The following is a 12,093-nucleotide window of genomic DNA, read 5'->3' on the forward strand; positions in this document are numbered from 1 at the left end:
ATCGTATTTTAATCGCAATTACGATTTTGGCCTGCCACAATTACGAAAACAACATAATCGAAAAAAACTGAATGTTGCTTTGCTTGGTTGTGCACTACAACATATTTGATCTAATTAATTTTAGTCTAATTTATTTATCATATTTATATGTTTAGTAGATTGTGGAAGTGCCCTCCAAAATATTTGTTGATCTTGTTTATTGGTATTTATTATTTATATTTTAAGTTAAGAGAGAGAGAAGCTATATTATATACAACAAAAGGTGGAGCGGGCTTCAAACACATTCCCCTCCACTGGTTTCAACCAAATACGGTTGAACTTACTCACACTTCCCCATATTTATTTGTAAGTAGGTTCGAAGATACATGAGTTTCTGACTGCCGCGAGCTGATGCTTGGTTGCTAAGTTACTAGCTGGGTGTTCTCCGATAAGGGGCCGGGGAAACAAAGTTAGTGATTACTGGTTCCATGTTGATTTATTTCAATACAAATTGTTGGGGGGAACTGAAAGGCTATTACCGGTTACTTTGCAGCCCGGACATTTCCCCAAAAACACATTTTAGACGCGATCGCAACACAGAAGTCCCTTTCAAATCCCATCATTTTTAAGACCTTTCTTATTTTTTTGTCATATTTAAGACCTTTTTAAGGCCTTAAATTCAGATTATCAAATATGACTTTTTAAGACCTCACGGGAACCCCGCATACACTAGTTCTACATAACCTCACAAAATGTAATGCATTGCTGTTTTACAAGCAGTTCATTATGGGTATTTTAACCATATCAAAAAAGAGACTGACCCAAATGTTTCTTAAATCTCAATCTCTCCATTCCAGTGTCGGTTGAATTCCAACACAGAAATGTTGTCAGTACTTTAGGGCCTCTTTAAACTGCACTGAGTTGTTACACTTTGAGCATGGTTTCCACACAATTAGAAAAATCAAGAAATTGAAATATATTTGTTTAAATAAAAACATTTAATTCATATTTTTTAACAAGAGAAAACCTAAGTTCTAGCTCTTTAACTCCTTAAATCTGATATAGTAAATAAAGCTCTGATGGAAAGGATTTAAGTTTTTAAAATCCCAATTCAAGCTTCCCATTTTTAACCTTTGAGCTTCCGTAAAGCCTGATAGTTCTCCTTGTAAAAAATGCACTATGGTAACAGTAACTTATATTGTTCCATGTCTAAAAATATGCTGTGTTTGGAGCTTGAATTGGAGCCTGTATAGTCCTTGAAGAACCTTTGGGTGAGTCCCATGAATAGATTAAAGATAATTACTGTAAATAATATTATATATATTATTCATGGGTGTAGTTTAAACAGTCAAGGGCAAAGAAAGCCCTATTAAAAAGTACAAACAACCACTCAACACAACACACACATGACTCATTGAAAAAATAATTGCCAAAGACAAGAGCTTGAGTTTGCAATAAATGTATTTGTTTGTGATTTGTCTGTGATTTGTGTGGAGTTTTTTCAGCGGGGCTCCTAACCGTCCCCTTCTTCTTGCTCTTGCGCTCGTAAGAAGCTGGCCTTTTTCTGGGCGACGCGGTCCTTCCTCTGTGCCAGAGATAACTTGGCGCGATTCCACCTGCCGGAAACAAAACACAACAAGAGCCCCATTAACATTCAGCTCAGCAGAGAGAAGTGTTTGTCCGCTCAGCACTGGGAGCTCCCCAGTACAGAAAGCAGGGGTCCTGCCGCTTTCAACAACTCAAATTTAAGACTTTTTAAGACCACTTTGAGAATGTAAGGGTGCATTCACACCTAATAGTCCTCTTCTCTGGTGCGCACCAGACCACAGTTTGTTACATTGTTTCATTTCTCAGAAGGTTCGATTTGCGTTCACACAGGCAAAATTCAATCAAAACTCAAATGGACTATAAACTTTAAACACAAGTCATGTGCACAGAAATGCTGTTCAACCATTGGTCAGACATTAAGGGGGTAAAAACGCAAATCCCAGCAATTTCTACCGGAGCCTCCACCATGGAGCATCAGCACTTTCGGCAGGTTATTCTCATGCTGCTGTTAATCTGGAGATCAACAGACACTAGCGGCCCGCGCATATGATTATATAATCAGACAACGTCCGTTAAAAAACATTATAACACATATAATGAGAGACGTTCTGCAGTAAGGAGGGGCGTTTCACCGACGACAGGTACAGGTACTTTTATGTAGTTGACGGAGCATTTTTACTTTACACGACACTGTTCAACACTTCATTCACTTCACTCTTTAACTAAACAACCGCGGATGTCTTGAAAGACTCTTTCGCTAAAGATTTTGAAGACATCCGCGTTCTTGTGACACGTAAATACTACGCTTCCTATGTTTTGGTGCGGACTGCGTTCACACCAGCAATGAACCGCTCCAGAGTTCGCAAGCAAGTGTTCCGAGACCACCTATTTTAGCGGACCAGAGTCCGGTTGTTTAATTCACTTAAGAGGTCTCGGACTGTGTTCACACCGACCCAAATGAACCGCACCAGGGTTCGATTCAACCGGACTATAAAAGGCTGGTGTGAATACGTCCCATAATTAGTAAATGTATTTATGTTCAACATAACGATGACTGAACATAATAGCATAACCGTACAAGAAATGTGTCTCTGTACTCTCTGTCTCTGCATGTGTGTGACAAGAGCTATCTTCTGAGCTCTGCTGCCTTGGCTACAATCGTTCATCGTTGCTGTTGTAGGATTGGTGTTTAGCTACAGTATTTAGCGTCCATAGCAGCTCCGCTTTTAGGGTTGACGTAGACCCAAACATCACCCGGAGGTTGTTGCGGGGGAGATGCTGCTAGGGATGTCCCGATCTCATTTTTTAGCTTCCGATCCCGATATTTTCATATAGGTTCCGATCCGATCCCGATATTTCCCGATACCGGTTTTCCGATACCCGATATCACTTTTTGTGTTGGCAAACAGCATTTAATTTCGTATACATTAAGAAATAGACAGGCACCCAAATAATTTATTAGACGACAAAAACCGGAGTTTTCCACAAGTGAAATTGGCTGGTCGTCCCCTGCTATGCACTCCACAATCAGCTCAGTAATCTTGCGAAATCTCTCGGAGTCTCGAGGAAGTAAAGCCTTTCGTTTCAAGCTGTCCCGCAGTGTTTGTTGATGGAGTCCATCAGTCGCAGACGCTGTCGCTTTACAGTATTTTAAGATGTTTTATTAGGTTTGTGGTGTTGTAGGAGACCCTGTTAGCACCAACTCGTGAGACTTCCACACCACAGACTTTGCATGTCGCAGTCGGCGACTCACTTGTAGTTATTTTAAAATGATGCCAAACTGCAGACATTTTAACTAGCTAACGATATGTGTCCGTTCCACTTTTCCAACTCGATAATGGCGGCTGATGCAATAGAACAACAACGACAAACAACGTAACAACGGAATCATGGGAAATATTAACTATGGATCGGCCATGACATTTAATTGGATCTGCCGATCCTTAAAACCCAGTATCGGGGGCCGATACTGGGTTTACTAACGCTACATTTGCACACAAAAAACGCTACATTTCTCTGCAAAAGGTGCAGCGGGCTTCAAACACGTTCCCCTCCACTGGTTTCAACCAAGCACTAAATTCGATGTTTTCCAACCAAATACGGTTGAACTCACACTTCCCCATATTTATTTGTAAGTAGATTCGAAGATACCCGAGTTTCTGACTGCCACTAGCTGAAGCTCGGTTGCTAGGTTACTAGCTGGGTGTTCTCCGATAAGGGGCCGTGGGAAACAAAAAAGTTAGTGATTATTGGTTCCATGTTGATTTATTTCAATACGAATTGTTGGGGGGAACTGAAAGGCTATTACCGGTTACTTTGCAGCCCAGACATTTCCCCCAAAACACATTTAAACACAGAAGTACCTTTCAAATCCGATCATTTTTAAGACCTTTTAAGGCCTTAAGGCGAGACACCCCAGGTGAATAGGGTAATTTTTTTAACTTAAAGGTATCAGCTAGAAATTTTTCCAGTTAATTACTTGCAATAAGGCAATTGTTTTTTGTATTACAAGTTTTCTGAAATAGCATGTTTAAATATGCAAATTAGCCCTTATCTCATTAAATATGCACATATTTTAACAGGAATCGAAATCTGAACTTTGGATAAAGCCAGGTTCAAAATTCTTGTTTCATTTTGTAGTCATATTAGTATCTAAGGCTTTTACAGAAGGGATATTGGATATCTCTTTTTATCACTCCATAAATCAGAAAATACTGTCAACAGCCCTAAAATATCAATTTTCACCATGTTTTTAGGTATACAATGTTGTATAATTCAGGCTATGAATGATATATGAACAAACCCTTCTGTAAAAGCCTTCATAATATTGATAGGAATATAACTGGAAGGTTTGGTGTATGTACGTGCTACTGAAGTTGACATTTCAAACTCAAGAGTAGGAGAAAAAACTCATTTTGAGAAAACGACCTTTAAAGATTGCAGTGAGGCGCTAGCTAAACCCTCCTGTTCTTTGGATGACAGCTTGCGCATCGACGCACTCCGTGAAGGTATTTCATGTTCGGGGTCATTTGTATAACCTTGCTTCGTGCAAGTGACAATTGTTGTCGTCTTCTCTGTGAACGTTTTTTTCGCCGTTCTTTTGCCATTTTGAGATTTTAATTTCTAGCGGAAAGCTAACCAGGAAGTGTTTTAGCACACCACGTGACGCATCTGAACGAATCACGTTGTCAGAAATTGACACCAGCCAATGAGATTTAGTTTCTTGGTTTAAGACCCCTTTGTGCTTTCACGATTGGTTGCTGATACAAAGGCAATGACCATATTTGGATCTGATGAGATTGTGCAGGAGAGACGGAGCTTTCCAGCGATACCTCTGTTGACATGGTGCACACAGCGGTCGCGGTACTTTATGTTACGTTAGAATGCTAACTTTTGGTGAATTTAGGAGAAATCTACAGACGCAAATAGACAAACTATAGTAAAATAAACACTTAAATGTGTATTTTGTACGTTTTCCTTCCAAAAGCCTGAAAGAAAACATGTTATAGAATCAAAATAGCACAAAATCTCAAAATTGACCAGTACTTGCCTGCCGTGTCTCGCCTTAAATTCTGATTATCAAATGTAAAACTTTTTAAGACCCTGCTAGAACCCTAAGAAAGGCAATACCTAGACAGGGTTTTTCCGAGGGTAGCAGTAATGGGACAGGGGTTCTTTAAAGGTTGTATGGTGGATCTAGCTCAAAGATAGAGGAAATTCACCTTCTAATTGAACTCATGTTTAACCGCATAATTAAAGAAGAAAAAAGCAAGTAACAGATGGAAATAAGAACCCACCTCTTCTTCTTGACGTCTTTTAGGGGTTTCTTTTCGAAGACGGGATTTGCTCTGATGCCGGCGTGTGCTTTTTTGTACATTTCTTCGACCTGAAAAGAACAGAAACAAGGAGACAAGTGTTAATGTACGATGTCTAGATCGAGATTTGACTTTGTGCATGATGGTTCGTCTCGCTTCTCTCAGCCCCGTCTTGAAAGGACAGTAAACATCAGCTAGTGCATATGAAGGACCAACTACATTTTGCTCAGTGAGATTTGTAACATCATCAAGAAGCAGAGAACCAGCTAACACAGAAGTCAAAACACTGAAAAATGTATGTAGCCATGCAATGGCTGATGCAATTGTGCCAAGAGACGTGTTGAGCACATTCAGAGTGTGGGTCTACAGCGGTCACCTTAACTGTTGCTATGATCTTGTAAATACTGAAATCCGTTAACCTTATTTCCTGATCCTTTTTGTTTCATTACATAAATGAAACATTTTCAGTATGGCTCCCTTTAACTCCATATTTTTGTTTTTAAGTAAACCCTTGACTGCTCTCTGGTGGACAAATTATGTAATTGGGCATTTTTTTGTTAATTTCTTATTGAGCAAATTGTGATATCTGTAAATGAATATTACAATTGTTCCTTTTTATGCATTAACAAAAAACATGACTACAAGTAGGTTACCATTGAACCAATCACATTCCCATATTTACTAAGGGTGTTATTTTTAGGGATGGTATTGTGGATACAAAATATGGCCAAAATGAGGTACCAAGTTGTATAAAACGTCCTTATTCAAACTATATTTAAATCCATTTTTTTTTAATTACATATTGTCATATTTTTGGGCGATTTCATATAAAGTATTATTAATATGTCGTAATACATCTATTTATTTTCTTCTCAGAGTGTACCAGAATGGGTAGTTTATATGTTAGTATTTCAAAAAATCTCCTGGGGGAGAATCTCCCCAGACCCCTCTTCTGGGGTTAGGTTTTCAGCACGTGTGCCTTTCTACAATTCAGATTTGATTCCATCATCTCATTAAACCTTATTTAAAAGCATTATTTTGTTCTGTGAAGGGATATGTACTGTACTTCACTTTAATTAATATTGTATGCTGCAAAGTGTATATATTACTGCAGGATTTTTTTGTTGAATAGAGTGGTTCAAAATTTCAGGTCGCAATCTATTGACTAAAAAGTGGGTCCCGAGGCCTGACCAGTTGAGAACCACTGGTCTACATTGTGTGTAGCGAGCCTCCATCTTACTGTGTCTGGCGTGACTCCGCTCTTGATGAAGCGAGAGAACTGTTTCTTGTAGGCGTCTTCGTCCTCCTCCATCAGGTAAGACATGTAGTCGGCCACGTTCATGCCCATGATGTGTCTCCGATGCACCTCTGCGTCAAATTCTTTGCTCTCCGTGTCGTAACCGGGGAAACGCTTTAGACTGGAAACAAGGGAGAGCAGAGATCACGTTATTTGTATTGCCAGAGTAGGACTATTCAACATTTACACTTTCCATTTGGTATGTTTTTCTTCAGGTCTCTTGTTATATTGGCTATTCTCCTAACACCCTCTGCCAATTGATGACAGACAGATGTTGGCTGTGGTTCGTCTCGCTTCTCTCAGCCCCGTCTTGAAAGGACAGTAAACATCAGCTAGTGCATATGAAGGACCAACTACATTTTGCTCAGTGAGATTTGTAACATCATCAAGAAGCAGAGAAGAACCAATAGCCACCAGCTGGACCTGTCACCAACCACAGTGGGAATGATAAGTGATATTTATTTGATACGGAAGTTTTATTAATGGAATAATATCGAACCTAGCTTTGAAGTCAATCTCATTCAAATATTAATCTTTGTACATTTGTATTTATATTTTGCTTCTAGGTGACACACCGTAACAAAGAATGGTGTTATTTAGCTGAAAATATTTGTACATTAGCAACCATGTAGCACAACATGAAAGTGAAAGCAGTGATTTGTTTATTCAAATGCATAACAAATATTTTGGCCCTTAAAAGTCTATTCATATTCATGATCTCCTATCATGTGGGCGCGCTTCATATTGGTTGCTGCAGATCTTTATTTGATGCTCTTTGCGCACCTTCAAGACTTGCTTAAAAAAGGGAAAAATAACCTACAATAAAATGCTTATCGGAGGTTGTAATTTCCCATAAAGTACTGACCTGTGAGGAATGGCCAGCCCTCCGTCGACGGCCCCCTTCAGCGCTCCGAACACCTTGTTTCCTGTGGTGGTCCTGGCGAGGCCTGCATCCAGGTAGCACGTGAAGGCACCCGGCTTTCCGTCAATGCTCTCTACGTTGAATTCGTCTCCCGTCACCTCCACCTGGCCCTCGTACACCTGGTCCATGCCAAACTTGTTCAGCAGCTAGGGAAAGCAGGAAAGTACAAAAGAGGATGTTAGAATTAGGGATGCTCCGATCGCCGGAATCAGTATCGGCCGATACCGATCCGATCAAGTGGGCGGGGCCTATGGGGATCTTCCATTTAAAGTGATGCTTAAAACTCAGTTAATGGGGCTCATTCACTGGAGCTTCCACAAACAACCACAAACATAATTATTACATTCTAATGAAGTACATTATTCAAGTTTACATTCACTTTGGATAATAACACGGGAGAAATGAGCATGTATAACTAGTTTAGCTAGTTCCAGATGTAGATAAAATAGTGAGTAAGGTCTCACAGCGGGTGGAGCTGCCGGATTTCTGCCATACCGCTATTTTATTGTCATTTTCAGACACCTTAAAATACTGCCAGACCGGTGAAGCTATTTTGGCACGCTTGTTTTGCTGCACACAGAAAAGTGTCATGTATTTTACGCCATGTGATCAGCTCTCACGATCGGCCTTTATAGAGAGCACCGATCGATCGGCAGAGTGAACATCGGCCGATCCCTAGTTAGATCACACTCTTACTGATTTTGAGGCAATAAATCAGACCTTTCAAAGTGCCATATCAGCAAAAATAACAGAAACAAGTGTTAATAGACTAATTAGACTTTGTGCATGATGGTTCGTCTCGCTTCTCTCAGCCCCGTCTTGAAAGGACAGTAAACATCAGCTAGTGCATATGAAGGACCAACTACATTTTGCTCAGTGAGATTTGTAACATCATCAAGAAGCAGAGAACCAGCAAACAAATCTAAAACATGTGCCAACACCTGCAACTTCCTGTGTGTATGTGCTCTTACCCGGCGAGCCAGCAGCAGGCCCGTGCAGTAGGCCGCAGCGTAGTTGGTGAGGCCTACACAGATGCCATATTTGGGCAGCTCGTGAGAGTAAGCAGCACACACAATCTGGTCTCCTTCGACCTTTGCATAAGCAATCTGAAAAGAGAGAAAAAGTGTTGAGTCAGGGGGTCATCAATAAGTGACCACGTGGGGCTCAGTCTCACATTAACTGACCTGGCAGCAGATGTCCCTGTTGGAGAACCTGAAGATGATTCGGTACTTTGGTGTGTTGTACTTGTTCTTGTCCTGCACAACCAGACGCTTCCGGGCGAAGAAGTCCGTTTTTCCCTCTATAGAGATAGCAAGAAACAATGGTTACCGAGGCACAATTTTTATACATTTTAAAAAGCTTTGTGGTGCAAAAATACAACCAGGCCTGTGACGCTGGAGTAAAGAGAAAAGCCGTACCTCTCCTTCTCCTGAATTTGACCTGATATCTCCTGAAGTATGACTTGTTCTTCACCACTTTGACGAAACCCTGGGTGGAGAGTCAATATGTTAGCATACTAGCTATAAGCGGGAAAATAACATGCGCAAGTAATGCACATTGTTTTGAGCTTCACTCTGTTGACAATTTCATATAAAACAAATGAATGTATTTATAAAAAGCGTGTTGTGGAATATAGGTTAGCTGATGTTTCGTCAGGCATGGATAGGTGCCACGCTGGAGCTCAGAAGCTCGCCGGCCATTTACGACCGAACAGCCGCAAACATCCACGAACATCTGCCGATCAAACCACTGGAAACACTTTTCTACCACCAGACATATATCTAAACACCCAGACTGTGTGCACTGGGTACATATTTATGTATTTTACTCACCATTTTTGAGCGGATTTTGCGCCTCTTCCTCCTGGACTCAGATGCCTCTACCACTGGCGGAAGATTGCCTTGGCTCTATAGTCTCTACTCTTCGACGTGTGTGTGAGCACGAGCGCCCTCTGGTGCCCAGGAGGACACCACGCATGCGCCGACAGGGGGCAGCAGCTCTCATAGGAATGACGCTGTATCCAGTTCTTATTATTCATCCATGGGCCTCACTTCCTCTCTGATAGACAGACAATGTATTCATCCCGAACTTGGTATTCCTTTGGTCACAGCAGCAGAGTTCAACAATATTTAAAAGATGGAATAAAAAACAAATATAATAAAATAAAAGTTAACATTAACAGCAAATACAAACAAATTAACAAAAGAAAAGACATACAGTATATCACTAGAGATTTTAAATAATACACAAGAAAATACGAGATACATTTGAATACACTACCATATACAATTTCACTATAGGCAACAGAAATGTATAGAAATATACTACAGAAATATATTGACACTGGATAAAAATACATTACGACTGTGCAGCAGTGATTTAGCTTCAGGGAAGGAAGGTTATCACTTATAACACAATATAAGGCACATTCTTATGTTACTTAATGATATTTTCATGAGGAAATAAAAATAATGTCCAATTTGCTGTTATGGTTTATGGGTTTCTGCTACTTAAAGCTCTATTAATACATGCTTGTTATTATGTATTTTCTGTTTGATAATTATAATGCTAATACAATAGTTATATAACACATTATATACAATAATTGCAACTTAAAGTACAAGGACAAGAACTAAACACAGAGAAAGCTCACTATATTTGAGCACTGAATCACATCTTAGACAGATTTAGTCTGACTGTTAGTCTGTACATTTCCCCGCTGCGTGACTGATGAAGGAATTCTGATACTGACTTCACTCCCAAAAAAGTTCTGGACTCATTTGTTCCTTTGCTTAACATTATGTTTTAATGTTAAAGATCATGCAGTTAAAAATCTTTGCGCAGTTCACTTTGAAACCTTGTATGGGTATTACAAATGTAGAATGTTAAATGTAGTCAAGCTCCTATTCTAAACCCTGCTTGTGGGTACAATGATCCCTAATTTGTGAAACTGATTCAGTAAAGTATAGGAAAGAAGAAAATCAACAGCAATGTCTCTTTACAGAAATCCATTAGTCCACCTTGTTATCATCTTCTTCTTGTAATCACTTTCAGATGAAACTGACACTGACGCTATTTTCAACATGTCACACATTATAGCACAACCTGGAAGACTGCCGTGATATACCAGTATGACTTACACACAACGGCACATCTCATCTGAGCTAACCTTCAGTAGCAGTGAAATATTAAAAGGCATACGCTTCACTCACACTGTGGATCCATCTATTTCCAAATACCAGGATGTTTTTTCTGCTCATCCACACATTCTACTCTGCTGTGGTTAATAAGTGCAGTGAGCGTCATGATGATGGTGTCAAACAAAGGGCTCAACATGACCCCACAGGTCTCACCGACATGGACATGGACAAGGACAAGAATATATTCTGGATGTTTTTGCCTAGTTCATCTGTGCTAAAAAAAAAGCTTAGTATATGTCAATACATCAATACATAGCTGGTGTTATTTGAATTTAAACAGCGGTGGATGAATAAGAGTGATTCTACACTTAGAGCAACGTTTTAATAAAATTAACTCATTTAAGAGTTAGATGAGAAGATTGAAACAACTCAGCTTGAGACAAGGTCACAGCTAGGACAAGCTTAGTTTAGCTGAGGATGGATACAGCTCCCCTAAATCCCTTCTAAAGCTAAATAATTTAGTCTAAATTAACATATTAGTTATAGTTTGTTTATTTTTACAAAAACCTAAGTGTAAAGAAATAAGTTGGTGTTTTAAAGCTTGTAAGTGCTAAACAATTCCGTGGCTTGTTGCAGGGACTTAGCTAAGCTAACTGACAGCACTACACTCATGTTTAGCCAACCATACAAACATGAGAGCCTTACTACTACAGAAATAATAGTGACATTAATATTGTCCTCCTATTCTCCGTTATAAAGTTAATAAGTGTATGAGAAGAACAATTGAATCACAATTACCCTATTATTTACCACCAGATCTTCAGAATGACAGGGAGGGATATAGTCAGAAGTTTGCAGAACGAACTCATATAGACTATACATTTCATTGACATTAGTTTTACGTTACTTAAGTCTGTTTTATTAAATGGTCAACTTTACATTTGACACATTTTGTTGTATGGAGAAAAATCATTTACCAGTAGTGTCAAAAACCAAACCAGTTCAGTGTCTATCTGTGAGCTCGATCAACAATATTGCCTTCTTAAAAAACGGAACCAGCTCTTCTGCTTTTCCGTTAGAGCACAGATAGATAATATCCCTCACAGTCACTCTCGGCGCAGATGTTCTCAGTGTTAGATAAGAAAAGTCAAAGTCACTATGTGGACAGCTTTGTTGCAGCCGATCAAGCTCTGTTTCTGCAGAACTGATTTCACAATAATGAGAAGCAACTGTCCAGTCATGCAGCCGCGCTCCGCGGTGATGAAGGTTCCCACTGGGGGAGGAGGGTGTGGTGGGTGGAGTGGGTAACACTGCTAGCACATATTAACACGTAAAATGGTCATTCCCTGAGCTTATTTTGAGCTTGACTTTGCCATGCTACATTTTGATATG

At 39.7% G+C, this 12,093-nt stretch overlaps 1 protein-coding gene across 1 annotated transcript; it reads right to left on the reverse strand.

Moving 5' to 3' along the window:
* Positions 1–1,422: 1,422 nt before the first annotated feature.
* Positions 1,423–9,530, reverse strand: rpl5a (ribosomal protein L5a). The gene is made up of 8 exons (XM_034215385.1): positions 9,394–9,530; positions 8,980–9,049; positions 8,746–8,861; positions 8,533–8,667; positions 7,505–7,707; positions 6,583–6,760; positions 5,325–5,413; positions 1,423–1,595 (listed from the first exon to the last, which is right to left on the reverse strand). The coding sequence occupies exons 1-8, from the start codon at positions 9,394–9,396 to the stop codon at positions 1,493–1,495; spliced, it is 897 nt and encodes a 298-aa protein (XP_034071276.1). The 5' UTR covers positions 9,397–9,530; the 3' UTR covers positions 1,423–1,492.
* Between the last annotated feature and the right edge of the window lie 2,563 nt (positions 9,531–12,093).

This window comes from Gymnodraco acuticeps, unplaced genomic scaffold (genome assembly GCF_902827175.1).
Source record: "Gymnodraco acuticeps unplaced genomic scaffold, fGymAcu1.1, whole genome shotgun sequence".
Taxonomy (NCBI): domain Eukaryota; kingdom Metazoa; phylum Chordata; class Actinopteri; order Perciformes; family Bathydraconidae; genus Gymnodraco; species Gymnodraco acuticeps.

Excerpts from the sequence above, each read along its gene's own strand:
- rpl5a (XM_034215385.1), bottom strand. Across the intron at positions 7,708-8,532 it reads GCCTGCTGCTGGCTCGCCGG|CTGCTGAACAAGTTTGGCAT; the intron begins GTAAGAGCACAT and ends TGCTTTCCCTAG. Across the intron at positions 5,414-6,582 it reads GCGGAGTCACGCCAGACACA|GTCGAAGAAATGTACAAAAA; the intron begins GTAAGATGGAGG and ends TGTTCTTTTCAG.